General features: G+C 41.5%; 1 protein-coding gene across 1 annotated transcript in view; it reads left to right on the plus strand.

Annotated features, from left to right (window-relative positions):
* Positions 1-3,441: 3,441 nt before the first annotated feature.
* Positions 3,442-26,663, plus strand: part of Cfdp1 (craniofacial development protein 1) — a 76,081-nt gene continuing 52,859 nt past the window's right edge. Inside the window, exons 1-5 of the mRNA XM_051201769.1 lie at positions 3,442-3,652; positions 11,930-12,047; positions 15,320-15,530; positions 16,833-16,960; positions 25,591-25,707. Of these exons, the coding sequence (XP_051057726.1) occupies positions 3,589-3,652; positions 11,930-12,047; positions 15,320-15,530; positions 16,833-16,960; positions 25,591-25,707 (638 nt within the window). The 5' untranslated portion in view covers positions 3,442-3,588. The remainder of the gene's footprint in view (positions 3,653-11,929; positions 12,048-15,319; positions 15,531-16,832; positions 16,961-25,590; positions 25,708-26,663) is intronic.

Here is a 26,663-nt window from a genome sequence, read left to right on the forward strand (position 1 = left end):
TGTGACTACCAGTCAGATCAAGAGACATGTTTCTGCCATCCTGAAAAGATACAGAGTATCAGGTGTGGACAGGTAGGGTTCAGCCAGACGTCCCCATGAATTGTATGGACCTGAGACATAATGAAAGAAACTTCCTTTTCCATAAAAGTGACAAGCCAAAAAAATAAAATAAAAGTGACAAGCCAACCTTGAATGTGGAGACTGGAAGATGAAGAGCCAAAGGTGCTGAATGTGGCAGGGATGATCCTTTAAACATTTGCCAAGGCAACAGTAAACCAGCACCCACTCTCACAAATGCTAGGCAGACATGGAGGCTCCTTTGAGGAAGACATCCAATACCAATTTCTAGTTTCCACATGTGCATGAGTGCAAACGTGAACACAGACACACAACACACATGCACTTATTTGCACATGAGCATGCCCTCCTTAAATAGCTAGGTATGGTGACTCAGGCCAGTGATGTCTGCTCAGAGCCTGAGGCAAGAGTGATATCACAAGTATGAGGGTGAGTTTAGGCAATTCTGGCCTACAGAGGCCCTTTTTCAAAAAAGAATGGAAAAAGAGACTTTCATAACTACATGACACTATGCAATCGTTCTCAAACTGCTTGGGGATTTTAGTTGAGAACCTGACCTTCATTCGGTGTTAGGAAGGGTAATATCCAAGGGCAATAAGGCCAAGAATAGTGAAATTCAAAAGATTATGTCTAAGTATTTCTGTTATTCTATTATTTTCAGGTAAGAAAATTCTGTTTTAAGGCCAGCAAGATATCTCAGTGCGCAAGGACACTTGCCACCAAGCCTGATGAACTGAGTCCAGTCCCTGGGACCTGCAAGGTGGAAGGAAAGAACAGAGCCCTGCAGAGTGCCCTCTGATCCCTGCATGTTCATGATGCAAGCACATGCAAGAGGGCACACACACCAAATAAAGTTTTAAAGCTGAAAAGTCTGATTCAAGGAATCATAGGCCTAAATGTAAGAACTAAAACTCTCTATATGGAAGTAAGAGTCATGATCTTGGCTTAGGCAGTTTTCTTAGATAAAATACCAAAAGCATACAAGGATGACACAATAATAGACTAGACTTCACCAAAACAAAAAATTCACGTTCAAAAGGAATTACCTTGGGGTTTTGCTCCATCTCACTGGTGGTTCAGTGGGGGAGGGGGCAAGGAGAAAGAGTCATGACTAGTTTCCACAGAAGCAGACTCCAGAGACTAGTATTGAGGTGCAGATCTGGTTTAATATGTATATTCACTGGCATATATGCATGCATTACCCAGTCAGAAGGTCATATTATCAAGTTGCTGTCCAATCTGAATGACAGGCAACCCCTGTTATGTGAGGAAGTCGGGGGAAAGAGGGGCTCAGTATGTCCAGGCAGTGTGTCTGCAGACAAAGAGCAGGAAGCAGGCAACGCCCTGGGTTTTGGCGCCAAATTGGAGGGTCTGCAGTTAGCTGGGACTCCATTATGAATCATCTGGTGTTCCAGAGACTCAGGTCTGCTCAAACAGCCGCAGGAGGTATTGACTCTTCCCTGTTTTAGTGACACCAGCTGAACAGAGACTTACCCCTCAATTACCAAGAAGTGCAAAGAGGCCTCAGGAGACAGGAGGATCTTCTCCAATCAGAGATAAGGGAGACAGATACCCAGGACACAGAAAGTATTTACACTGTCAGTAAAACCAGTTGTAAAATGGGCAAAGATTCTGAGGAAACTGTGTGCATGAGAGAAAGAGGGTTTTACTCTGTAGCTCTGGCTGGCCTGGAACTCACCATGGAAAACAGGCTGGCCTTCAACTCACAGAGATCTGTCTGCCTCTGCTGGGGTTAAAGGCATGTACCACCACACCTGACTGACAAGGCATTTTTTTTTCTCAAAGAACATATACAATGACCTATAAGGACATGATATTTAACATCTTTTGTCATTAAGGAAATACAAACCAAGGCTATACAGAGATGCCATTTCATATCCTATACAAAAGGCAACATAGGGTGCTGGTAAGGGTGTAGATAAAGAAATGAGTTCTCATATGCTGCTGCTGCTGCTGCTGCTACAGATAGGGCAACTCCTCTGAAAACAGTCTGACAGTTCCTCAAAAGGTGAAACATTATTTCATGAGGGGAAAATTCCACATCTGAAAATGCTCTGCTGAGGCAACCACTAAAGACCACATACTGTATTATTATTGTTTGCATAAAATGTCCACAATAGGCAAATTCATAGATACTGGTGGTTGGGTGGAAATGGGTATTAGCACTGAGTTCCAGGACAGCCAGAGCTACATAGTGAGACCCTGTCTCAAAAATAAAACAAAACCAAAAAGAGCTCCCTTGATTAGTGTGCCTTGAAAGTGTGCCAAGGGGCTGGTTGAGAAAGGCAGTGTTTGAGGCAAAAAATCAAAACAAAACTAAACAGATTTATTTGATTTTCAATCTCCCTCTCTCTCCCTTCCCCCCCCCCCTCTCTCTCCTCTTCCTCCCTCTCCCTCTCTCATCATGGCCTTGATCACTGGGATCTGCCTGCCTTTCCCTCCTGAGTGCTGGGACTAAAGGCTGTGGGCACATTATGGTTTTCTGACAGCTATCTCATGAATCTACAAATTTTTATTTAACGTGTACGTGTCTGCATATGTGTGCGTACCATGTGCATACCTGGTATGCAAGCAGCAAGTACTCTTAACCTTTGAGCCATCTCTCCACTCCCAACATATTCACAAATTTAATTACTTTTCCATCTTTCCCATTGATTCACCATATGTGTCAATTTAGCATTTTGTGCAGTGGCTTCACTCACAAATAAATGGATTTTCTTTTCTGTTTAGTTGATTACCTGATTGTTTATTCATTAAAAGCGAACTCGCTGCCAACAGCACTTGGAACTCAGGCCTGAAAGCAACTTACTTAACAAGCAGATTTTTCTCAGTAAGGCACATCGCAGCCTTCTTGCGCTTAGAATATTAGACAGCGTTTCAGTAGTATTCTTGGAAGCCATTTTAGGCTGCAAAATCATCCAGAAAAACTCAAAATGCAGAAGAAAGGCATTAAAACTGCGCTAAAGTACTCCATGCTAGCAATAGAGTTGAACCAAGAAGGCGGAGCCTCAGCCTTGCTCAAAAGTCGCTGGGAGCTTAGCACATCGTGGACTCTTAATTTTTACTTGCAGCGCATGTCCGGGAGTAACATTTTAATCATTGATTTGAGAGTTACAAAAAGAAATTACCGAGTAAGCGAATTTGAAAATTAAAAAAAAAAAAAAAAGCCTCGTATAAAGAGAGACAACTGTATTTCTGCATAGTCTATTCTCCATCAAGGATGCACGGTAGCGCTAAAGACTACAAGCCCCAGCATGCATCGCTTCTGGGAGGGTCCGGAATCCCACACGGGCCCGGAGAGTGTAGGATGACCTACCGTACCAGCCGGAAGTGTCGTGTTTGACCACGTGGCATCATCTGCGCATGTGTGCACGCCTTCAGGGCTACCCTAGCTGCTGGCCCAGCACCTCTATGGTCTCGCCCTAGAGCTTTGCTCTTTGGGGGCAGTGGCCGCAGTCGTGTGGGTAGCAGGCCCCAAGTGACAGCAGCATGGAGGAATTCGACTCCGAAGACTTCTCCACGTCGGACGAGGATGAGGACTACGTGCCGTCGGGTGAGCGGTTTGGCTTGAAGCGAGAGGAAGGTTGTTCCCACGCTTCACGCCTCACTCGAGGCTCTCCAGGTTCCTCAGGGCGTGGGCCTCGTGGCCTCGAGTTTCCCCTGGGCGCGAGGGTCCGGCGTCCCCGTCCTTAGGACCCTGGCCCACAGCGGCCTGGAACACGCGTGGGTCGGTTCTGCACAGCTGCTCTCCCGGGCCGCCGCCCCCTCAGAGCGCGGGAACTGGCGCGTGAAGCTGGCAAGCTGAGCGCACCGTCGCTTTGAAGCGTTCTGGAAGCCGACCCGGACATTGGTGGTGATTTTCAGGGAATTGCCAGCTCCCTGGACGTCTGAGACTGAGCTGTCTGCGTCTGGGCTCGCAAGGGATTAGCTTGTCAGAAATTTCCTGTGAACATATATACATATATATTCACTTTGCGGTGGCTACTCATTGCTCTCTTTTTAAAAAAGTTTTATTTTTAAAGAGTAATTATATCATGTATATCAGTGTTTTTCCTGCATGTTTGTCTGTGCAGCATGGACATGCCTAGGACTTTTAAAGGTTAGAAGAGGATATCCAGAGCCTCTGGGACTGGAGTTACAGGTGGTTGTGAGTTGCCATTGAGTGTGCTGGCAACCAAACCCTGGCCCTCTTCAAGAGCAGCAAATGCTTTTTAAACGCTGAGCCAACTCAGTAGTCCCTTATTATTATTTTTGTGTGTGTGGCAGTGTTCAGGTGCCCAGAGAGGCCAGAAGGTGATGTTGTAGGTGGAGTCACACAAGCTAGGAATTGAAGTTAGGTCCTCCGGAAGTGTCGCACGCACTCTTAAAGGCTTAGCTATCTTCTTTTCTTGGGGAGGAGAGCACATTAGGAATCTCAACTTACTCGAGGTCAAGACAGATCTTTTAAAATATCTTTATTCTTTATGTATATGGGTGTTTTGCCTACATGTACGTGTCTATCTGTGGATTATGAGCAAACCTGGTGTCTTAAGAGGCTAGAAGAGAGCATCGGATCCCCCGGAAGTAGTTACAGATAGTTACAGACGATCGTGATCCATTGAGTGGGTGCTAGGAATTGAACTTATGTCCTTTAAAAAAGCAGCCAGTGCTCTTAACCACTGAGCCATCTCTCCAGTCCAATGTATCATAATATGAAAACATGCCCCTTACTTATCTTGTACCTTGCCCTGGCTTAACCATTTCCTTAAAGTTGTTTATTCCAGTGTAGTTGCTTAAGGTGAAAAGCAGTTATAGGGGCCAGGTGGTGGTGGCGCCTTTAATCTCAACACTCAGGAGGTAGAGGCAGGCAAATCGTTGAGTTCCAGGTCAATCTGGTCTATAGAGTGAGTTCCGGGACAGGCTTCAAAGCTATAGAGAGAAACTCTATCTCGAAAAACGAAGGAAGGAAGGAAGGAAGGAAGGAAGGAAGGAAGGAAGGAAGAAAGGAAGGAAAACAAAAAGCAGTTATAGGGGTTGTGGATGAGAAGGCTTGCTCTGCAACACAAGGCCCTGAGTTCAAATGGCCAGTACCCATGTAAAAGTTGGAGCTAGCTTGTGGCTGCCTCCAACTGTGGCATTTTGAGTATTGACAGGTACAGTCCTAGGATCTTACTGGCTTAGTGAGCTTCTGGTTCAGTGAGAAACACGGTCTCAAAAAAAAAAAAAAAAAAAAAAAAAAAGCTTATGGAAAGCTCCTAAAGGAAGATACCCACATCTTCCTTCAGGCACTGTATACACAGACACATGCACTCACCACTCACACACACTTACCTCCTAGTCATTCTTTTTTTTTTTTTTTTTTTTTTTGAGACAGGTTGTCTCTGTGTAACAGTTCTGGCTGTCCTGGAACTTTGATTTGTAAATCAGGCTGGCCTCAAACTCACCAAGATCTACCTGCCTCTGCCTCCCAAGTGCTGGGATTAAAGGGGTGCTCTACTACCAGTGGCTCTAGTCATTCTTATTTATCCATTCAATCACAGAGTTATGTTGTGCTAGGTATGGTAGTATAAGCCTACAATCCAGAAACTTGGGGTGGGGGGCAATCTGAGGCAGGAGGATTGCTATTAGTTTGAAAACAACATTGTGAATTTCAGGCCAATCAAGGCAGTGTAATAAGACCCTGTTTTAGCCATCTCTCCAGCCCTTTGGTTTTGTTTTTGAGACCAGATTTCTCTCTGTATTCCTTCCCAGCTGTGTGGGACTTGCTCTGTAGCCCAGGCTGGCCTCAAACTCAACACTTGGGAGGTAGAGACATGCCTGCCTCTGTCTCTGCCTCCCAAGTGCCAGGACTAAAGTCATGTGCCACCAGTGCCCTGTCAGTTTTCAGATTTTTAAATTGTATTTTGTGTATGTGAGTGTTATGCCTGCATGATTGCTTGTGTGCTGGGAACTTGAAGGGACAGAAGGAACTGGAGTTACAGATGGCTGTGAATCACCACGTGAGTGCAAGAGTAAGAAAGTACCCTTAAGCTAAGCCATCTCTCCAGACCCCTCCCTCAACTTTAAAATACAATGCTTTTGTCATAGCTGGAAAGTAACCCCGGCCAGTTTCATGGCTGTCATTTCATTCTAAACAACCATTATCCTTCACTAGGATTCACCATATTTTTCTGGCTGTTTTCCTCATCCTATTTACCAACATTTTCTCCTTCCACTGTGTCCTCACCTCACCCTCAGAGGCTGAGGAATAAAACCCAGGGTATCAAACATGCTAGCCAAGTGCTAAGTCACCACACACACACACACACACACACACACACACACACACACACACCCTCTAACATTGTTCTTCTGCCAACAAGAGTGATCATTTTTGGAAACTAGTTTTCATCTCATCTTAATGGAAGTTATACATACACATACTCAAACATAGTCAGATATTTCAGTTCAGTTAAGGAAACTGCTTTCCCCTTTTCCAGCTTGGCTTTGCTAGTTTCTTTTCAGTTAAATCATACACAGTGAGTCTCTTTTTAACACCAGATCTCATTCTCCTGTCTCCAGCATGCATTCTTCAACCTCTAGTTCTTCACCTGCCATTGTTCTTGTGTAGATTAGATAAGTATTTCAGGTTTACCTTTTTGCTGATTGTTTGGACCACGTTCACAGCTGAGCCATGTGGTGTGCTGTGATTGCTTTAACTAGATTGTGGTATTAACGATTGTCTGTTTTGTTTCACATGTATTTGGAGTGTGTGTGAGAGACACCACAGTGTGCATGTAGGTGGTAGGGGACAACAAAGAGTAGCTAGCTGGTGCTCTCCCTTCCACCATGTGGCTTCAGGGATGGAGCTCAGGTGGTCAGGCTTGGGGGCAAGTGTTTTTATCTACTGAGCCATCTTACTCAGTTTTAATTTAACCACTGAGCCATCTTACTTGGTTTTAATTTAGCTGTCCATGCTCTTACCTTAATTTGACTCTGAGCTTTCAGAATTGCTAAAACCATTCTCCAACATACCTAGACTCCTTGGGGTTTTATCTCTCTCTCTCGGAAGCTTATCTTTCTTTGCCTTGGTCTTGCTTCATTTTGGCGTGGTTTTTCTTTCTGTGTCTGTTGGAATTTTAAACCTTGGGCTTAAAATCATTACCACTCTTTCATGCCTTCTTTATTCCTTTTCTGTATTCCTGTGTTCGGTCTCTCTGGTATTCCCATGTTTGGTCTGTCTGTGGTATTCCCGTGTTCGGTCTCTCTGACTGCCTGCTTGCCTCCCTGCCCTCTTTCTGTCTGTCTCAACAGGGTGTCTTGTATCTAAGACTGGTCTTGAAGTCCATGTATAACTGGTTTAACTTTGATTTCCTGATCCTCCTCCCTCCACCTATGCAATAATTCCAGCTATGTGCCAGCCTCAGATTCACTTGTTGGTATATGTGGTCTCATTTTTTGACATGTTCCACCAAAATGAGAAGAAAACATTTAATGGCTTCCCAAGGAAGAATGCATGGCAGAAACATTGTTCTGAGACCTGGAATGTCTAAAGTTATCTCAGGCCTGTGTGATGGTTGGTTGATAACAGAAGCCTAGGTTGGAATTAGTTTTCCATCAGAATTGTGAAAGTGTTGCTTTGCTTGCTTGGCCCCAGTGTTGCCAGCAAGTCTGTCTGGGCTGGAGATGCAGCTCAGAGATAGGGAGAGGGCTTGTCTGGCTTGAACAGTATCTTGGGTTTGCTCCCCAGTGCTGCAGAGGATAAAAAGTGTTTGATTTTCTGCTCACTGTGCAGGTAGGATCTGTTTGTCTCAGAAGGACTTTTCTCTTTGCTGCCATTTTCCTGATGCTCGGTTGACATCCTCATCATCATGCACTTTGTAGCAATGAGCCTTCTAGAAACTTTTCCCTGGAACTGTTTTCTGTTTTGTTTTTCTGGAATCTTCATTGTTCTGTTGAAGCTGTATTAGACTTTCTGCACTGAGGTAGTTACTATGTCCCCCTTCTGTTTGCCCCCACCCAGACAGGTTCTCTCATGTGGCTTCAGTCTCTGCACAGATGCTATGCCTGGATTTTGTTTGGAATTGCACTGAATGTTGAAAAATTAACAGTCTTCTCTACCAGTCTGTGAACACGGTGTCATCTCTGTAGGTCTTTTATTTTGAAGTTGTTTATATTGCTAGAACATGAGAATATAATACTTAGGGTTTTGGCATGATAATCTTGATTTATTTGAACTTATGAGGCCCATATATTAGTTATGGAGGCTTTGTAGATTCCTTGGTATTTTTTAGGTAGATAATTAATTATGTCAAGGCTGAATAAGAAGCTTTAGTCTTTTTCTGATACTTTTGTATTTCTTTTGTTTGACATTGCATTGATTCTTCCAGTGTGGTGTTGAGTAGAAATGACGAGAAGGCTCATTCTTTTCTAGCTCTTGGTTCTTCAGTTTTTAAGGAAGCTGAAAGGACCAACATCAGTGTTTCACTATTTACAGAGGTTAACTATCCCCAGTTTGAGAATGCCTTTTGTGTGCACGTACCTTTAAGATACTTTAATGATAACTCACAACTCACCCAGTCACATAGTGATTCAAGACCTGTGCTTTTGTACTGTCCATTTTACAGATGAAAAGGCTGAGGATCAGAAAGCATAAGCAAATAGTTGAAAGTCACCAGTCTGGCTAGTAGCTGAGTGCTGGCTGTGGTAACACATGCTTCTGGGAGGCAGGAACAGGCAGACAAACAGGTTCAGAGATGAATCTGATGCTAGTGAGTTCCATACTAGCGGAGGGTACATAGTGAGACACTCTCATTAAAGAAAAAAAAAAGTTGAGCTAACTGAGTGGGATGTGGACATAGGCAGTCTCCCTGTGTAGCAGATGCAGAGGCCAGCAGCATGTGCTCCAAAGCTCCTTTCAGTCTTTTCATCCTATTTCATGTGAGCCTGGGGAACGTGGAGTTTTATGTCAGCCTCCCCCATAGCAATGTGTAGCCCAGCAACAAGATGAAAAATGTGTGGCGAAAGAACACTTGCCAGAGATGGCCACAGAGGAGCGATATGAAGAATTTCTATAGGCTGTGCTCCTCTGAACACCATTCTTTGTAGAAGGAGGAGTTGAGAGGTAATCCATGGACAGTAGAAGTAGGAAGGTGGCATGGGAGAGAGCCTGAGGACTCTTCCTTGCCTGCATCAAATCATGGAATAAAAATCTTACATCCAGTGTTAAGTCTGGCAAGATCTATTGACTTCTTGAGAAGAGTCTATTGTGCAGAAGTTGGGGTGGTGCTGTTTGACACCCAAGTATGGTAACATACTTTCCTCCCTTTTTTTTTTTTTTAATGTATTTAATTTTATTTTATGTGTGTTGATGTGAGGGTGTCAGATCCCCTGGAACTGTGTTAGAGACAATTGTGAGCTGCCATGTGGGTACTGGGAATTGAACTCAGGTCCTCTGGAAGAGCAGCCAGTAGCATACTTCTTAATCTTACCATCTGGGAGGTAGAGGTGGGAAGATCAGAAGTTCAAGGCAGTCTCAGCTGCACTATGAATTTGAGGCCAGCCTGGGGTACACATGACTGTTTCAAAACAAAACAAAAACCCAAAACAGAAAAACTGTTTGAAAGAAGGCAAACAAAACAAAAATGTGTAGCTAGAAACGTATTTTTATTGTTGTGGGACTTTTTGTTTCTACTGCATTCAGTTATCATCTTTGAATATTCCAAAACATTCATTTTTTTCTCTGTGAATGACAGCACTCTTACTCCCATTTCTTTCTCTTTTTTTAAAGATGTATTATGTATGCAGTGTTCTGTCTGTATGCTTGCAAGCCATAAGATCTCATTACAGATAGTTGTGAGCCACCATGGGAATTGAACTCAGGACCTCTGGAAGAGCAGCCAGTGCTCTTAACCGCCGAACCATCTCTTCAGCCCCTTAGTCCCATTTTATCAGTGTGTCTTTGCTGGCTGGTTTTATATCAGAGTGACACAAGCTAGTCTTTGGGAAGTGGGAACCTCAATTAGAAAATGTCCCCACCAGATTGGCCTGTTGGCAAGCCTGTGGTTTGTTTTCATGGTTGATGGTTGATGTGGGTAATGCTACCCCAGGCTGGTGGTCCTGGGTGCTATAAGAAAGCAGGTTGAGTAAGCTGTAGGGAGCAAGTCAGTAAAAACTGCTTTTCCGTGGCCTCTGCATCAGTCTTTGTCTCTAGATTCCTGCCCTGACTTTCTCCATGATGAACTGTGGGCTGTAAGCTGAAATAAACCTTTCCTCATCAAGTTGCTTTTGGTCCTGGTTTTTGGTTTTTAAAGACAGGGTTTCTCTGTGTAGTTGGTCATGGTGTTTTGTCACAGCAATGAAAATTCTAGCTAAGACAGCTTCCAAAGTGAATCAAAATAAATGTCTGTCAAAACTGAATAAGCCTCCCCTGGTTCCCAGCATCCCCATTGGGCAACTAAAAAAAACCACATCCATAAGTCCAGCTCTGTACTCTCCATGAACCTACACTCACGTATGCACATATACCTATTGTTTACACATAACTTTTAAAAAGCCTTTTTTGTTTTGTTTTGATTTTGGAGACAGGGTTTCTCTGTGTAGCTTTGGAGCTGTCCTGGAGCAACTTCTGTATAGACAAGAGATCTGCTTGCCTCTGCCTCCCAAGTGCTGTGATTAAAGGCTTGCCCCACCACGCCCAGCTCCTTGTATTGTTTTTATATCAGATATTCAGCCAGGATGAAAGTCCAGTCTGGCTCCTTGAACCCCACCTTCATATATATGCAGGAGTCATAGGTATTGTTACCATGCTTCGGAAGTACTGGATCTTTGAGCAAAATCTGTTGCTTCTGAGTTTTGCTGTCTATAGGTCCTTTCCTGCTGCTTTTTTTTTTTTTTTTTTTTTTTTTTTTTTTTTTAATGGGCTTTAACACTGAGCTATAGACCCAGCTCAGCCCATTTAATATGACCTGTTCTTGGCTGGGGTCTTTTTGTTTTGTTTTGTTTTTTAGAGACAGGGTTTCTCTGTGTAGCCGTGGCTGTCCTGGAACTTACTCTGTAGACCAGGGTGGCCTCAAACTCAGAGATCTGCCTGCCTCTGCCTCCTGAGTGCTGGGCTTAAAGGCATGCGCCACCACCTCCCGGCCTTCTTGTTTTGTTTCGAAGCAGAGTCTCACTACAAAGCCCTGACTGGCCTACATGCTATGTAGGTTGGGCTGGCTGCAATTCAAGTGCATCATCCTACTCTTAATATGACATATTAACTAATGTTCTGACTTTATAGTACAGCTGGGTGTCCTGATTCCACTTTTTGTTTTACTTGCCTGAAATGATTTTTTTTTCCCTCCACCAGGAAACTCTTTATATTGTAAATTATATAAAAAACATCACTTGAATTTCAGTGATATTTACTGCTACTGTAGTAACATTGATTCTGCATCATTCAATAAACCAGTTCCTTTTCTGTCTTTTCCTGTCCCTTCCACCTAGAATTCGCTTTATAGACCAGTGACTTGGAACTCAGATCCACCTGCCTCTGTCTGCCTCTAGAGTGCTGGGATTAAAGGCATGCACCACTGCTCCTGGCTCAGATATATTTATCTTAAAAGAGGGCTGAAGTTTTTTGTTGTGTTATTGTTGCTGTTGTTTTAGGGGTTTTGTTTATTTGTTTTTGTTTTTGAGACAAGGTCTCATGTAGCTCAGGCTGGCTTCAACCTCACTGTATAACCGAAAAAAAGTTTTAACTTCTCTTGCCTCCACCTCCCAAGTGCTGAGCATGCAGTGTGCACAGCCATGCCTAGCTCAGACTTTACTATTAATGTTTTGTGAAAAATCTTCATTCCAACCATCTGACCACCCTGTTATATGATTTCAGGTGGAGAGTACAGTGAAGATGATGTCAATGAATTAGTGAAGGAAGATGAAGTGGATGGTGAAGAGCAGGCTGAGAAAACCAAAGGGAAAAGAAGGAAGGCTCAGAACATTCCAGCCAGGTGATGCTGCCCTCAAGGCCCTTATAATAAGAGCTAGCTTCATTGCTGAGATTGCTCTAATGACAGATGTGTGTCTGTCTTTCTTTTCACTGTGTGTGTGTGTGTGTGTGTGTGTGTTGCCTTGGAACTCATTGTGTAGGCTAGGTTAGCCTTCAGCTTCCTTATTGCAGGGTTTTGTTTTGTTTTTTGAGACAGGGTTTCAGTTTTTTGAGACTGTGTAACAGTTCTGACTGTTCTGGAACTTGCTTTGCAGACCAAGGTAGCTTCAAACTCACAGAGGTCCTCTTGCCTCTGACTCCCAAATGCTGAGGTTAAAGGTGTGTACCACCACTACCTAGCTATTGCCAGGGTTTTTAGCACCATTCTTTATGAGGGAAATAATTACTGATACTCTAAAATTAAAGTCTTGGCCTTCATCTGGGCATTGGTGGTGAAGTAGAGAGTGGTATATCTCTGTGAATTCTAGGCCAGCCTGGTCTACAAAGCAAGTTCCAGGATAGTCAGTGCTACATAGGTAAGCAAAAACAAAAACAAAATGGTTTGGCAGTTAAGAGTGCTGGCTGCTCTAACAGAGGACTGGAATTCAATTGCTAGTATCCACGTGGCAGCTCGCAGCTATCTATAACTCCAGTTCCAAGGGATGTGACACAATCACATCAGGCAGAACCCAATGCATTTAAAATAAAAATAAACAAAATTGTTAAAAAAAAAAAAAATCTGAGCCTTCAACAATTTTTTTAGGGGGGGCTGCAAAGGTGGCTCAGTGGTTAAGAACATTAGCTGGTCTTCCAGATGTCCTAAGTTCCATTCTCAGCAATCACATGATGGCTCACAGCTATCTGTAGTGAGATCTGGTGCCCTCTTCTGGTCTGCAGGTATACATGGCAGGCAGAACACTGTATATATAATAAATAAATCTTAAAAAAAAATTTAGGCCTTAATTTTAAAAACACCTAGGTAAAATGTGCATTGGGTTAAAACAACCCTGTTGGTACATGATCCTCTGTTCTTACCCTGAAAAGCTGTTACCTTAGATACCATCACACTTGGTATGGGTATTTCCTGCTCTCTTTATTTAAACATAATTATAAAAAAAGGTAGCATACTGCATTACCACACTCCCTCTCACTCTCTTGGACAGGTATCACTATGTTGCCCAGTCTGGGCCATTCTTTTTTTTGAGACAGGGTTTCTCTGTGACACAAACCTGCCTCTCCTGAAACCACCACCGCTGAGTTAGCTGGCCTGTTCTTGAGCCTCTTGTCTCAGTCTTTTGAACAGGAGTGTAATTCCAGTGAGACACCGTTGTACACAGTTCTCAATGAGTTTACTATATCAAAGGATACCATGGCAGTCCTAGACATACCTTGTCCTTTCAATGATTTTTTCCACAGGCTCTGAATTACAGTCTCATCCTAAATTAGGAAAATAACTCAGATAAAGGCAGTACTCTGTCACTGTTGTTTCTGTCTTGGGCATTGAAGCAAAAAACAGATTGCAGTTTATGGAAAAAAGAAAAAAATGGCCGGACAGTGGTGGTGTATGCCTTTCCTCCCAATACTTTAGAGGCAGAGGCAGGTAGATCTCTGTTCCAGGACAGGCTCCAAAGCTACAGAAGAAACCCTGTCTTGGAGGATGAGCAGGGGAGAAATGAACATTAAGTACTATATGATGACCTCAAAGTATAAATATGTACTTTGTAAAGTCTTGGGCCCAGTTCTCTTTTTCTGTATTCAAACTTCTGTTGAATGTAGCATGAAGCTGTTATATTTTTTAGAGTGTTTGGAAGAAAATGATACAAAGTTGAGAGTCAGTAGCCCTTGTTCTCTAAATGGAGAGGCTTTTAGAAGGCAAAAAATATTTAGCACATGTTTTAGAACCTGTTTTCAGAACAGATTAATCTCATGAGGTGCTGTTAGTAATTTTCTTCTTTTTATTTGTTTTTAGTTTTTAGTTGTTAGGTTTTTTATTTATTTGGGTTTGGTTTTTTGTTTGTTTTGTTTTGGTCTTCCTGTTTGTTTTGTTTTGTTTTTGAGAAAGGCTCTCACTATGTAGCTTGGCTGGTCTGAAATTCACTATGTAGACCAACCTGGCCTCCAACTCATAGAAATATTCAAGCCTCTGCTTCCTTGAGTGCTCAGATTGGAGGTGTGCACCACTATGCCTGCCTGAGGGGTTTTCTTAGGGAAAATAATGGTCTTGACATACTAAATTTACTAACTGTAAGTTTCAAGTGAGCTCAATGCCTCCCTTTATTAAATAGAGGGAGGGGAGTTATAAAAAGACAATACTCACTAAAGAGTTCACTCACACAGTGTATACAGTATACGTCATGTCACTCCTTCTATTACTGTCAAGGTACAACACATTTGTAGTGCAGATAAGTCCTTAGGAGGGCAGCATCCCAAGTGATTCCGTGTTACTGGGAGGCCTGAATTTTAAATTTTATTAAATATTCCTGCAGGATGCTGTTAAACTTTGTAAATACTACTAAACTCCATGTGTTTTATTCTTTAAATAAGAATTTCAGCTATTCATATTGTAGACTGTAAAGATTATAGAAATATATTTAAAATATAATTTTAAAACCCTGAGACTATTGGGATACTGATTTATTATTCCTGAATCTCAAAGAGTAACATGCCAAGAATTTGAAAACAATGAGAAACTTGTATATATTTTTTACCGTATGGTATAATTCTAAATTTTGTTGATGAACACATTTAAAAAAATTATTCATGACTTGGTGTCACACGCCTTTAATCCCAGCACTCCAGAAGCAGGTGGATCTCTGTGAGATTGAGGGCAGCCTAGTTTACAGATGGAGTTCCAGGACAGCCAGGGCTGCACAGAAAAAACCCTGTTTGGACAAAGAAACAATCAAAAAATTAAGTCAGGGCTAGAGAGTTGCCTCAGAGGTGAGGAGCAGTTATTGCTCTAGCAGAGGACCTGGGTTCAGCATCTACAAAGAGGCTTGCAACTGCCTTTAACCTTAGTTCCAGGGGATTTAACACCCTCTTTTGACCTCCACAGGCTCTTTCTTGTGTGCATATGATACACATACGTGTACTCAGGATCACACACATACACATTACTTAAGTGAATATTTTTAAACCATTAAATCTCAGTTTACCTACTCTGTTTCTCCTATTGTGTTATTAGTAATCACTGATTTAAACTTTCAAGTGGGTAAGGTGATCTAAGGATTGAGGGAAGGGAATGAATAATTTTGCATCTGTCTTCTCTTTCTCTGGGTGGCTGTTGGTGATTAGAAAGAGAAAACAAAGTGGCCTCTTGTTAGAAGATGAAGAGGAGGATGGCAAGGAAGAATCTGTAGGTAGTAATAGTGAAGAAGATAAAGAGGAGCAAGAAGGAGGCCTTGGGTCTGAGAATGCAAGGAAGAAGAAGGAAGATGAACTGTGGGCCAGCTTCCTTAATGATGTGGGATCAAAGTCAAAAGCAGCTCCAAGTTCACAAGTTAAGGTAAGTTTCGAGATTGGCAGTATACGTATCTCTCCAAAAACACCCTCAGTTCCCCAGTAGCTTCCTGTTTTTTTTTTTTTTTTTTAATTTACAAAGTGACTGAGATTTGACTCTCAAAGCAAAAAGCAAACTAGATGCCTTTTGATAGTGACTTTACTAAGTGAGAACCAAAGCATTCCTTAAGGTGGGATGGGGGAGGAGGAAGCTGTTTTAATCAGATAACACTTCCAGCAGACCTTTATAAACTTTTTATAGATTTATTTTTTGGGGCTAGAGAGATGACTCGGTGATTAAGCGCACGTGATGCTCTTCCAGAAGATCTGAGTTCAATTCTCAACCCTCATATTGGGTGGTTGACAAATGCCTGTAACCAGCGCCATCGGATTTAGTGCCCTCTTTTGGCCTCCATAGGCACCTGTATACATGTGGCTTATACATATGCATATACTTAAATACAAAGAAAAATTTAAAAAGATTTATTTGTTGTTATTTTTAATTATATATTCATGCCTATGTGTAGGTATGTGCACACATTTGCCAAAAGCATTAGATCACCCTGGAGCTGGAGTTACAGGCAGTTATAAGCTGCTTGACTTGCGTGCTAGGAACTGAGCTTAGGTCCTCTGCAGAAATTCTTTTTCTTTTTGGTTTTCCCAGACAGGGTTTCACTGTGTGTCCCTGGCTGCTGTTCATGAACTCACTCTATAGACCAGGCTGTCCTTTAACTCATAAAGATTGGCTTATTTCTGCCTCCAGAGTGCTGGGATTAAAGGCATGAGCCACCACACCTTGCCTCTGCAAAAACTCTTTAACTGCTGAGTCATCTTTCCAGCCTCTCCAGTAAGCCTATTTTATTTTATTTTTGTGTGTATAGGTGATGTACTTGCATGTATGTCTATATACCACATGCATGTAGCGCCTATGGTTGCCAGAAGAGGGCATCAGATTTTTTTAGAACTGGAGTTAGAGGTGGTTGTGAGCCACCGTGTGGGTTCTGATAATCTAACCTGGGTTTTCTGGAAGAGCAGTCAGTGACTGATTGGAAATGAAACATGGAAGAACAACTCTAAACAGCATGTTCAGGCAGTTCTTTTAGTCTTCTACCTTGGAAAACTGATTTACTTATTTATATTTGAGACAGGGTCTCACTATGTAGCTCTAGCTGTCCTGGAACTCACTATGTAAACCAAGCTGGCTTCAAATTAGCAAAGATCCTCAAATCTCTGCTTCCTGAGTGCTGGACTTAAAGGTATGTGTCATTATAGGCCTGATTCCATTCCCTCCCCCCCTTTTTTTTTTTAGGCAGTAGAGGAGAATGAAGAGACTAGTTCAAATAAATTGTTGGTCAAAGCAGATGAGCTGGAGAAGCCTAAAGAATCAGAAAAAGTGAAAATTACCAAGGTGTTTGACTTTGCTGGCGAAGAAGTAAGGTAGGAGGATTTTCATGGGTTTGAAACTTAAATGCTTTTACAAGGAAACATTTTGTTTTTGTTTTTTTATGGTTTTTCAAGACAGGGTTTCTCTCTGTTGTCCTGGCTTTCCTGGAACTCACTCTGTTTTCAGGCTGACCTCACAGAGATCCACCTGCCTCTGCCTCCTGAGTGCTAGGATTAAAGGTGTGCTCCACTACCACCCATTGGTTCCTCAGATTAAATCTCATACATTAAACTACATAGTGTACCTATGTACAACCTATTTTATACATTATCTGATTTGTAATACTTGATAAAATGTAAATGCCATGAAAATAACACAGTGTGTAGGGACTAGTGGCAAGAACAATATGTGTGCATGTTCTTTACAGATGGATTTTTTTTCCCCCCTAAATGGTTTTCTTTTTTTTGTGGGGGGGAGGGCTGGTATTTCGAGACAGGGTTTCTCTGTGTAACCCTGGCTGTCCTGGCACTCACTCTGTAGACCAGGCTGACCTCAATCTCACAGAGATCTGCCTGCCTCTGTCTCCTTGGTGCTGGGATTAAAGGTGTATACCACCACCACTACCAGGCTGTATTTTCAGTTTTACAAATAGTGCAGAGCACAACTTTTTAAATAGTTTATTTAACTTTATTTTATGTGCATTGGTGTAAGTGTGTCAGATCCCCTGGAACTGGAGTTACAGTTGTGAGCTATGCTTTGTGGATGCTGGAAATTAAACCTGGGTCCTGTAGAAGAGCAGCTAGTGCTCTTAACTGCTGAGCCATCTCTCCAGCCCCAGAGCACAACTTTTAAAAATTTCTTTAGACTAGGTCTCATTCTAGCCCAGACTGTCCTGGAAGTCACTATGTAGTCCATCGTGGTTGAAGTAACAATATTCTATCTGCCTCAGCCTCCTGAGTGCTGAGATTATATGCATGAGCTGCTGTGGAAAGCAAAACTTATTTATTTTTAATTATTTTATGTGTGTGGGCCTTTTGCCTTTGTGTATGTCTTTATACTTTGTACATACCTGGTCCTTGAAGATGTAAGTACTGGAGTTACAGATGGTTGTGAGCTACCATGTGGGTTCTAGGAATAGAGCTCAGGTCCTCTGGAAGAGCAATAAGTGCTTTTATTTTTATCTTCTGAACCATCTCTCCAGTACCAAACCCACTCAATTAAAATTTTTCTTAATCCTTTTGTGTGTGTGTGAGAAATGTACTCAGGGCAGTGCTGCAAGAATAGCATTGGAGTGAACACCCACATAGTCCACACTCAGACTCACCGCTGTCCACGTAGTCCACACTCAGACTCACCGCTGTTCAGTTTTGTCTATCTTTATGTGTGGGTGTGGGCACTCATATCACACTCAGCTCTCTTTCCTGGGGTCCTGGGGATTGAACTCAGTTTGCCAGGCGTGGCAGATGTGATACAAGTGACTCCATTCAATTCTAACTGATCTTTGTTCTTTATAGTGCAATGATGCTAATGACTAAGTATGAATACTATAATATGTTCAGCGGGTATCTCCATGTTCATAGTTACTGTATGTCTTGACTTAGGCTAATAACAGGTGACTTGATTTTTAACATTTTCTCATTCTTCACTAATAACAGGTAGTTTTGCTGCCTATATTTTGATTAGATCTATGTATGGGGCTTTTAGGCCCCAGTTATTCCATTGATACTTTCTAGTTGTTCTTATACAGTCAAGATTAAATAGTGGGCTTGGTCTTTTTAAGAGCCCAGACATAAGCCAGGTGTTGGTAGTTTATGCTTTTAATCCTAGCACTTGAGAGGTAGAGACAGGTGGATCTTTGTGAGTTTGCAGCTAGCCTGGTCTACAGATTGAGTTCCAGGACAGCCAAGGCTACACAGAGACTCTGTGTCTTGAGGAAGAAAAAAAAAAGTTCAGACTATTTGTATTGGAGAAGACACTTCAATTTAGATTATTGATTTTCCTTGTATATTTAGTTTCCAGTTAATCACCTTAGATTAGTGGTCCTCAACCTTCCTAATGCCATCACTCTTTAATACAATTCCCCATGTTGTAGTGACCTCCAACCATAAAATTATTTTTGTTGCTACTTCATAACTATAATTTTTCTTGTTATGAATCATAATGTAAGTATCTTTTCTGATGGTCTTAGGTGACCCCTGTGAAAGGGTCATTTAACTCCCAAAGGGGTCATGACCCACAGGTTGAGAACTGCTGCCTTAGACAAAAATACTGCCCTGGCAGTGCTAGCTGTCCTTGAGAAACCCAGTATCAATGATGAGTTAAAGGACATGGGCAACATCTGTCAGAACTCTCCACTCTAAGACACCCTTGGTTAATTAGTCACTTTGGGGTCGGTCACATAATTACTGATGGTGTAAATTAGTAATGTATTTTGCCTCCAGAAATCATACTGCACTTATCCAATAGGGAGTGACAACATTGACAATAAGCCATCAACATTTAGAAACCTGTAAAAATAATGTAGAAATGAAACTTTTGGACACAGGAAGGGCATTTGCACATGAGAACTCACAGCATTTGTGACAGTGTGCACACAACCTGCATAAAATAATCCAGACACAATCCCAGCTTTTGGGGGAGAGTCACAATGTTGGACCTCCTAGCTAAAAAGCTGTTGGCAGTTGATGGCTGCTGAGAGAGGCAGGGTCAGTTTTCTTTAAGGATGTGGCTTCTGAGAGACTATCCATGTTCCAGTATTCCCTGCACCCAAGCACATACTAGCAGCATTAAGTAGACTAAGTGGTTTTAAAAAACAAAAGAAAGAAAAATAAACACAGGAAGTTGGTACTAGATAGTGGTTGGAGAGTGAGGAAGGAATTAGAAGAGATGGGATGGGGGTTAACTTGAGTCAAAACACATTATATGATTGCTTGAAATTCTCAAACAATAAAAAGTTAAGAAAGGGTATTAACATACCATAGAAAATACACGTTAAAAAACAAACCAAACATTTAGAGGTGGAGTTGAAGCCAGCCAGGTCTACAGAGCAAGTTTCAGCTAGGACAACATGGTAAGAGTGTGTCTCAAAGCCTGTGTTGGCTGGGATCACTTCCCACATATAATGTAGACTATCTTCAGGAAGGTCTGCTTGGAAAATAAAATCAGCTGAATAGCCACTGCTTTGAGAAATCAGTAAATTTCTCATCAAATTATGAATTTCATAAGTTTGTTTATAAACTTTATTTAGTATGCCATATTTTTTTCCTTTTCTTTTTTGAGATAGGGTCTAATGAACTCCTGATTGTCCTGCCTGTTGCTTCCCAAGTGGTGGGAGTACAGTCATATGCCACTACTCTGCTCTGTTTGTTTGCTTTTTGAGATAGGCTGTCCTGGAACTCGATCTGTAGACCAGGTGTAGACCAGGCTGGCCTCGAAATCACAAAGCTCCCAAGGTCTCTCTGCATCCTGAGTGCTGGGATCCAACACATGTGCTCTCACCCCTCTCTTTCCAAAGGAAGCAAATAGATGGCAGCTGTAAATAGTGGTGAGTACTCAGAGAACCTGCCATTTGTACCATTTGTCAGAAGAGGGCAGCACCATGTCTCTTGTCAAAAATAAAACAGGAAAAGAGCACCTTTCATTACTTATTTATACTTCACAGTACTACATGTTATTTTTTTAATTATATGTTAATTATAGAAATATAACAGAGCAAGTGAGTGTCCTCAAACTCCTTCCCCATAAAGAATAGGAAAGCTTGTTGAAGCCTGCTGTGGCGTGGTGCACTCCTGTAATCCTCGCACTTGGGAAGTAGAAGCATGAGGATCAAGGCCAACCTGGGATATGTATATGTGGTTGTGTGTGTGTGTGTGTGTGTGTGTGTGTGTGTGTGTGTGTGTGTGTATAAATGATGTTTACACATTATAGTATACATTATATATACTTATATAACATTTATTTAAACCTGTTAATAGTTGCTATGTTGGCAAGACTTTGTTTTTGTTTTTGTTTTTTCAAGACAGTTTCTCTTTGTAGCCCTGACTGCCCTAAAACTCACTTTGTAGAATAGGCTGGTCTCAAACTCAGAGATCTGCCTGCCTCTGCCTCTCTAGTGCTAGGATTCAAGCATGTACCACCACCAGACTATTGATAAGACTTTTTTTTTTTAAAAAACATAATATTTAAGATACTATAAGGAACTTTCTTGAAGGACCTTAGGCTATTTGAACTTTAACTGACAACCCAGACAAACTTGGTATTTGGGTTTGAGCACAGCCTTTTGCTTTGCTTTTTTGTTGTTGTTTTGTTTTGATTTGATTTTTCAAGACAGGGCTTTTCTGAACTATGGAGCCCGTCCTGGAAGTTGCTTTGTAGATGAGGCTACACTCAATCTCACAGAGATCTACCTGCCTCTGCCTCTCCAGTGCAAGCATCAAAAGTGTTCACCACCACCTCCCAGCTTGAGCACATCTTTTAATCTCTTGACATCATTATTTTGTTTTTCCTTTTTGTCTTTGTATCACTGCATCTTTAAAAAATGTAAAAGAATAGCCAGGCACTGGTGGTGCATGCTTTTAATCCCAGCATTCAGGAGGTAGGGGCAGGAGGATCTCTGTGAGATCAAGGCCAATCTGGTCTACAGAGTGAATTTCTGGACAGCCAGGGCTACAGGGTTTGGGGGAGGGGCTGCAGAGAGAGGTGTGAAAGAGCTAATGAAAAGAATAAGTATTAAGAATAAGAACTAGCATGAAGTTAGTCTTTTAGTTTCTCTAACTTGTAATGGTAAAATTTTGGATTTGGCTGTTTTGTTTGTTTTCCTCCGTGAAAACTATGTAAATTTTTAAAGTCTTAGGGAAGGGAGGAAAATAATCATTCTTACTCGCCTCTATGGTATAACAGGCTGACCCTGTGAGCTCAGACTTTCCTAAATGATTCACCTTTTGGAAAAGCCCAGTCATGGAAAAGTTCTGTCCAAATAAAGACTTTTCAGGAAGTTGAGTGAGTGAAAATGAAGTTAAAATGGAATTTCTGCTAAAAACAAATGAATTAATTATTGCCAATAATAGGCTTTTTCCTATCAGGAGTCCCTCTCATGTATGAGAGGGTTGTAAGTTAATCATTCTCCTACTTAAAAGTAGTATGACAGCTTCTTCACAGTGAAGTTACTTTATGGCACCTTGGGAGGCTGAGCACAAGGAGAGAGCCAGCTTGTACTGTGCATGGAGACCCTGTCTTGTAAGACAAAATGGTAGGAAGAGTGGCATTGTTTAGGGATGCTTTCATCAGAGAGACATCTGCTGTTACTTTGTGTCAGCTGTCAGGTTCCTTAGAAATACCCTGTTTGCTTAACATGTTTTCTGGTGGGTATGCATAGACTTTGACACAAGAAATTAAGAAGGACATTGCCAAGGTTTATATTGTCTCCACACCTACTCTGTGATACTTGCTGTATAGCATGGGTTGTCATTTCGCTTTTGTAGTTGGCTGTCTTGCTGGACTGTTGAGTTTTTATGGCAGAATCCATATTATATTTCTTTATATGTCTAATGTTTAACAGTATCAACATTTGTGATATTTTCCAGAAAATATTTACTTAAGTATGTACTAGAGTCTTTTCAGTCCTGTAGTAAAACAAGAACAACAAAACTAACATAAGTTACGTGATGCTGCTTTTGTCTCCTTGTTACTTGGGCCACTTGCTCTTCATATTCGAAAACTTCAGCTTAGATATTAATCCTTTAAAGTTTGCTGTGTCAGTCAAATGTTCTGTGGCTCTTTGGTGAAACTCATCCTTCAATTCTAGGCATTCTTTTATTGTTTTTTTTTTTTTTCCTGAAATGTGTATTGTCTAAATTCTGATGAATCTCTACTATGATTGGGCAGCAAGCTGTGCTTCAGTAGCACAGCATACTAAACATGTCTGTTTCTTAGTAGTATAGTACTAAAAACATGATGGGTTCGTTAGCACTTCGCTCTGTCACACGGCCCTCTGGAATATATAGCCTTTAAGGGTGGCTTTTCATTTAATTCCTCTAATTTCAGGATGGGGCATCATTCTTCAAGCCTATCCTGTGGTTTTTATTTTCTCTAAGTGTTGTGGATCCCTCTGTGTTAGCAGTGGTAGGGACATAGCCTGAGTTTTGGGGTCAGAAAGGCTAATTGTTCCTAATGCAAGCTTTCTGCTGGTTGTGGCAGCCAGTGCCTCTCTTCCACCTCTGAAGGTTTCAGCTAGTTCAATTTAACAAGCCTTTCTAGGGTTTCGTAATACAGAGTGGCTTTCTTGACATCCATTCCACATGGCTAAAAACTTAGTTCAGAGAAAACTAAAACCAGTTACAACTTAGATATTTGCTCCTTTTTTTGAGTTGGAATCTCTTGTAGCTGAGGATGACTTTGAACTCCTGATCTCCTTCTCCAGTGTCCTAGTGTGAAGATATTACAGGCATGTATACTATGCCCAGCTTGTTTACTTTCTGAAAGTTTGATTAATACAGTTTTCTGTTGTACTTCTGCTAATGTTGTATAATTTTAGTTACATTTATTTGCACTTTTAGTAGACTTTGGTAGGAAGTAGACAATAAAGCATGAGTTAATTCTTCATTAATCACATTAATCTTAATGTAGATTTACTCAAGACAGGAAACTATTTTGAAACCAGTATTTTGGGATCTGCATTAAGCCCAATATTTTGATGCAGGTTTAGTTTGGGTATTGACTAAGCAGTAGGACAAATCACCCTAAAATTTATTGGCTTGCATGAAACAGCTAACTGTTCTGTTATAATTTCTCACAGCTCCAGAGGCCCCAGTTGCTCAGGCTCTCTTGTGCACTTGTAATCAGACAGTGATTGGGACCATCTTTTTTGTTTTTGTTTTTAGAGACAGGGTTTCTCTGTACTGTTTTGGGACCTGTCCTGGAACTAGCTCTGTAAACCAGGCAGGCCTCCAATTCACAGAGATCTGCCTGCCTCTGCCTCCCAAGCACTGGGACTAAAGGCATGCACCACCAACGCCCAGCTGGGACCATCTTAAAGATTGTTTTCTTCTAGTTCTGATGCTTAAGAATTCAGTTATCTTGGGGCTAGGAAGACATCTGTGTCTTTCCATGTGATCTCTGCTACAGAGTAGTTTTAGGCTAGGAGTTCTAAAGATATATTCTCAAGAGAGAAAGGCCTTAGAAGGCCTATTAGAGCCCCTTGCACAGAACTCCCTTTGGTAAGACAGCCATAAACCCCCCCATTTGATTTCAAGGGGTTTTCTTAAGGTTCTGGAAGATCATGTGGGGCAGAAATGAGTGACATTCAGTTTAGAAAATACCCTCTGTTGCAGAATACACCATCTTGCTGTGTAGTCTCTGGATAGTTGGACAAGTAGTTTAACCCCTTAGGTTTCAGGGTTGATACTTAGGAATGTAAATGATCTTCCTGTTGGTGTTGTATTAGTGCTGTAGAGCAAACTACTCCAGCCTTATCTGGAAACAACAAGTGGTAAGCAGTGGAGTGTTTCTGGTGTATCCCTATGTTATCTGGAATTTGGCTTGTCTCATCTTAGCTCCAAGCTTCACTTGGTGTCATTTATATACATAGCAGCAATGAAGTGGCCCTTCATTAGAAGATTTATCCTGGAAGGTGGTAGAGACTTGTATATTCTCATAGATGGAATTTATAGGGCTTATTCTATCATTTTTGGCCAATCTTTGTTTGAATATTTAATGCACTGACTGTAATTTTGGACTGCCTACTGGTAGATTAGAATTTAAACAAAATTTCTCAAATGTTTTTATTGCTTTGGCATGTCAGAGCCTGCATTACATATTCTCCTCTTTTTATGTGGGATATGAGGTATCTTAAGTATTCTTACTTTATCCTTTTTTGTCTTGTTTTGTTTTGGTTTTTTTTTTTTTTTTTTGGTTTTTCATGATAGGGTTTTTCTGTGTAGCTTTGTAGACCGGGCTGGTCTTGAACTCTCAACGATAGCCTGCCTCTGCCTCCCAAGTGCTGGGATCAGTGGTGTGTGCCAATGCAGTTTTTCCAAATTTGAAATTGGGTAGGATTGTGTTACATTCTGCTGCTCCTGAGTTCTGATTTGCCCAGTTTTAGGAAATTGTGTTTTGTGTTTGGGTTTTAGGTGTAAAGCAGTTGTTTGCTTTTCTTCTTGAAATGATGGCAGTGCTTTTGTTCCTGTATCCCATTTCTCCATCTCACCTTTCACTGGCCCTTTGAGTCTTAATATTGACCTATTAGGTGAGGAATAGTACAGGGGTCTTTGTAGCCTTTGTATTAGTAACCAAGTGAGCTGAGATTCAGGAGTGGTTGCTGGAGTCTTCATGTTGACAGATGTAATGGACAAGACTTGCATAAAAATTTGCTATGTTGTTGTTTCATTTGTTTGTATTAGTCTGGGAAAGCATCTATTTGTAAACTTATTGGAGTGAATTTTAATCATTATAAGACTCAGAGGCCAGAATTTATTGAAAACTCAGTGATGAGTATGTTCCTAGTTTTCATTTATTTCTTTTGCCACATTTTTTGCTTCTTATCCCACTTACAAATTTGTTTCTGGGAATGGGATGGTGGGGAAGAATGGGAGGACAGGAGGGAAAGGGAACTGGGATTGGTAAAATAAGATTGTTTTTAATTTAAATAAAAAACTAATTTTAAAAATTGTGTCTTTCCTTGAAATAGGGTGACTAAGGAAGTAGATGCTGCATCTAAGGAAGCCAGATCTTTCCTCAAGCAAAATGAGAAAGAAAAGCCTCAGGCCACTGTCACTTCCACAGCTGCAGTCCCTGCTGGTTCCGGGTGAGCATTCCCATCAGTCCCAGGAGCACTTGGCACACTGGGAAACTTGTCTGTGTGAGAGGACCTGTTTCCAACTGCAGTTATCACCACTCCTTTTCTAAGCTAGGGAATGAAACTTCTGTTCTGCCTTGTTGGAAATTTTTTACCCAAATATAGGTTGCTTATTTAACAATCCCAGCTTGAAAGGAGGTAATCACAAAGCTGAACATGTAAATTGTATACCTAAAAATTAATAGTTTTTGCTTGACAGTATCAGCAGTTCATCAGAACTTTTAATGAACGTTTGAATTGAGTACTTAGTCCATCCATCCCAGTCTGTGCCCCATGGCCCCCCCCCCACCAGATGGCAAAGGAACATAAGCAAAATCAGCAGGTGGGTACAGGTTACTCCCAGCTACTTGGGAGCCTAAGGTAGGTGTAGGTTAATCACTTGAGCCCAGAAGTTCAAGGCCAGCCTAGGTATCAGAGTGAGCTCCTGTCTCAAAGAAAGCAGTCAAAAATTATTAAAAGAAACTGGTAGTTTACTCCTTTTGTGCTTTCCACACCTTAGTTATTTTTAGCTGAAGACTAGAACTCCTTCTCTTAAAAGCAAAAGTTCCTGTCTTCTTAGCATATATAAGGAGTAAATAGAAATCCAGGTCTGTAGGCTCTAGGCAAATGATCATAGGCCACATCACATGGATATCCCTAACTAGCCAGCTAACACCTGCAGCAGAGAGTTCTGGGTAGGCTAGGCTCCTAAGCCTGTCACACCATTAACATACCCACCTTTGCTCTGGACAGGAAAGTTGTTTTTTTCTTGTTTCTGAGATAGAGTCTTACTATATAGGCCTGGCTTTGACTGGAGCTAACTGTAGACCAGTCTGGTATCAAACTCACCAAGATCTGCCTGCCTGTGACGCCTAGCAAACGGGATCATTTTACATTTTTTCTCCCACTAAAAATCCACCCTGTTT

The sequence above is a fragment of the Phodopus roborovskii genome, unplaced genomic scaffold (assembly GCF_943737965.1).
Source record: "Phodopus roborovskii unplaced genomic scaffold, PHOROB, whole genome shotgun sequence".
Classification (NCBI taxonomy): Eukaryota; Metazoa; Chordata; class Mammalia; order Rodentia; family Cricetidae; genus Phodopus; species Phodopus roborovskii.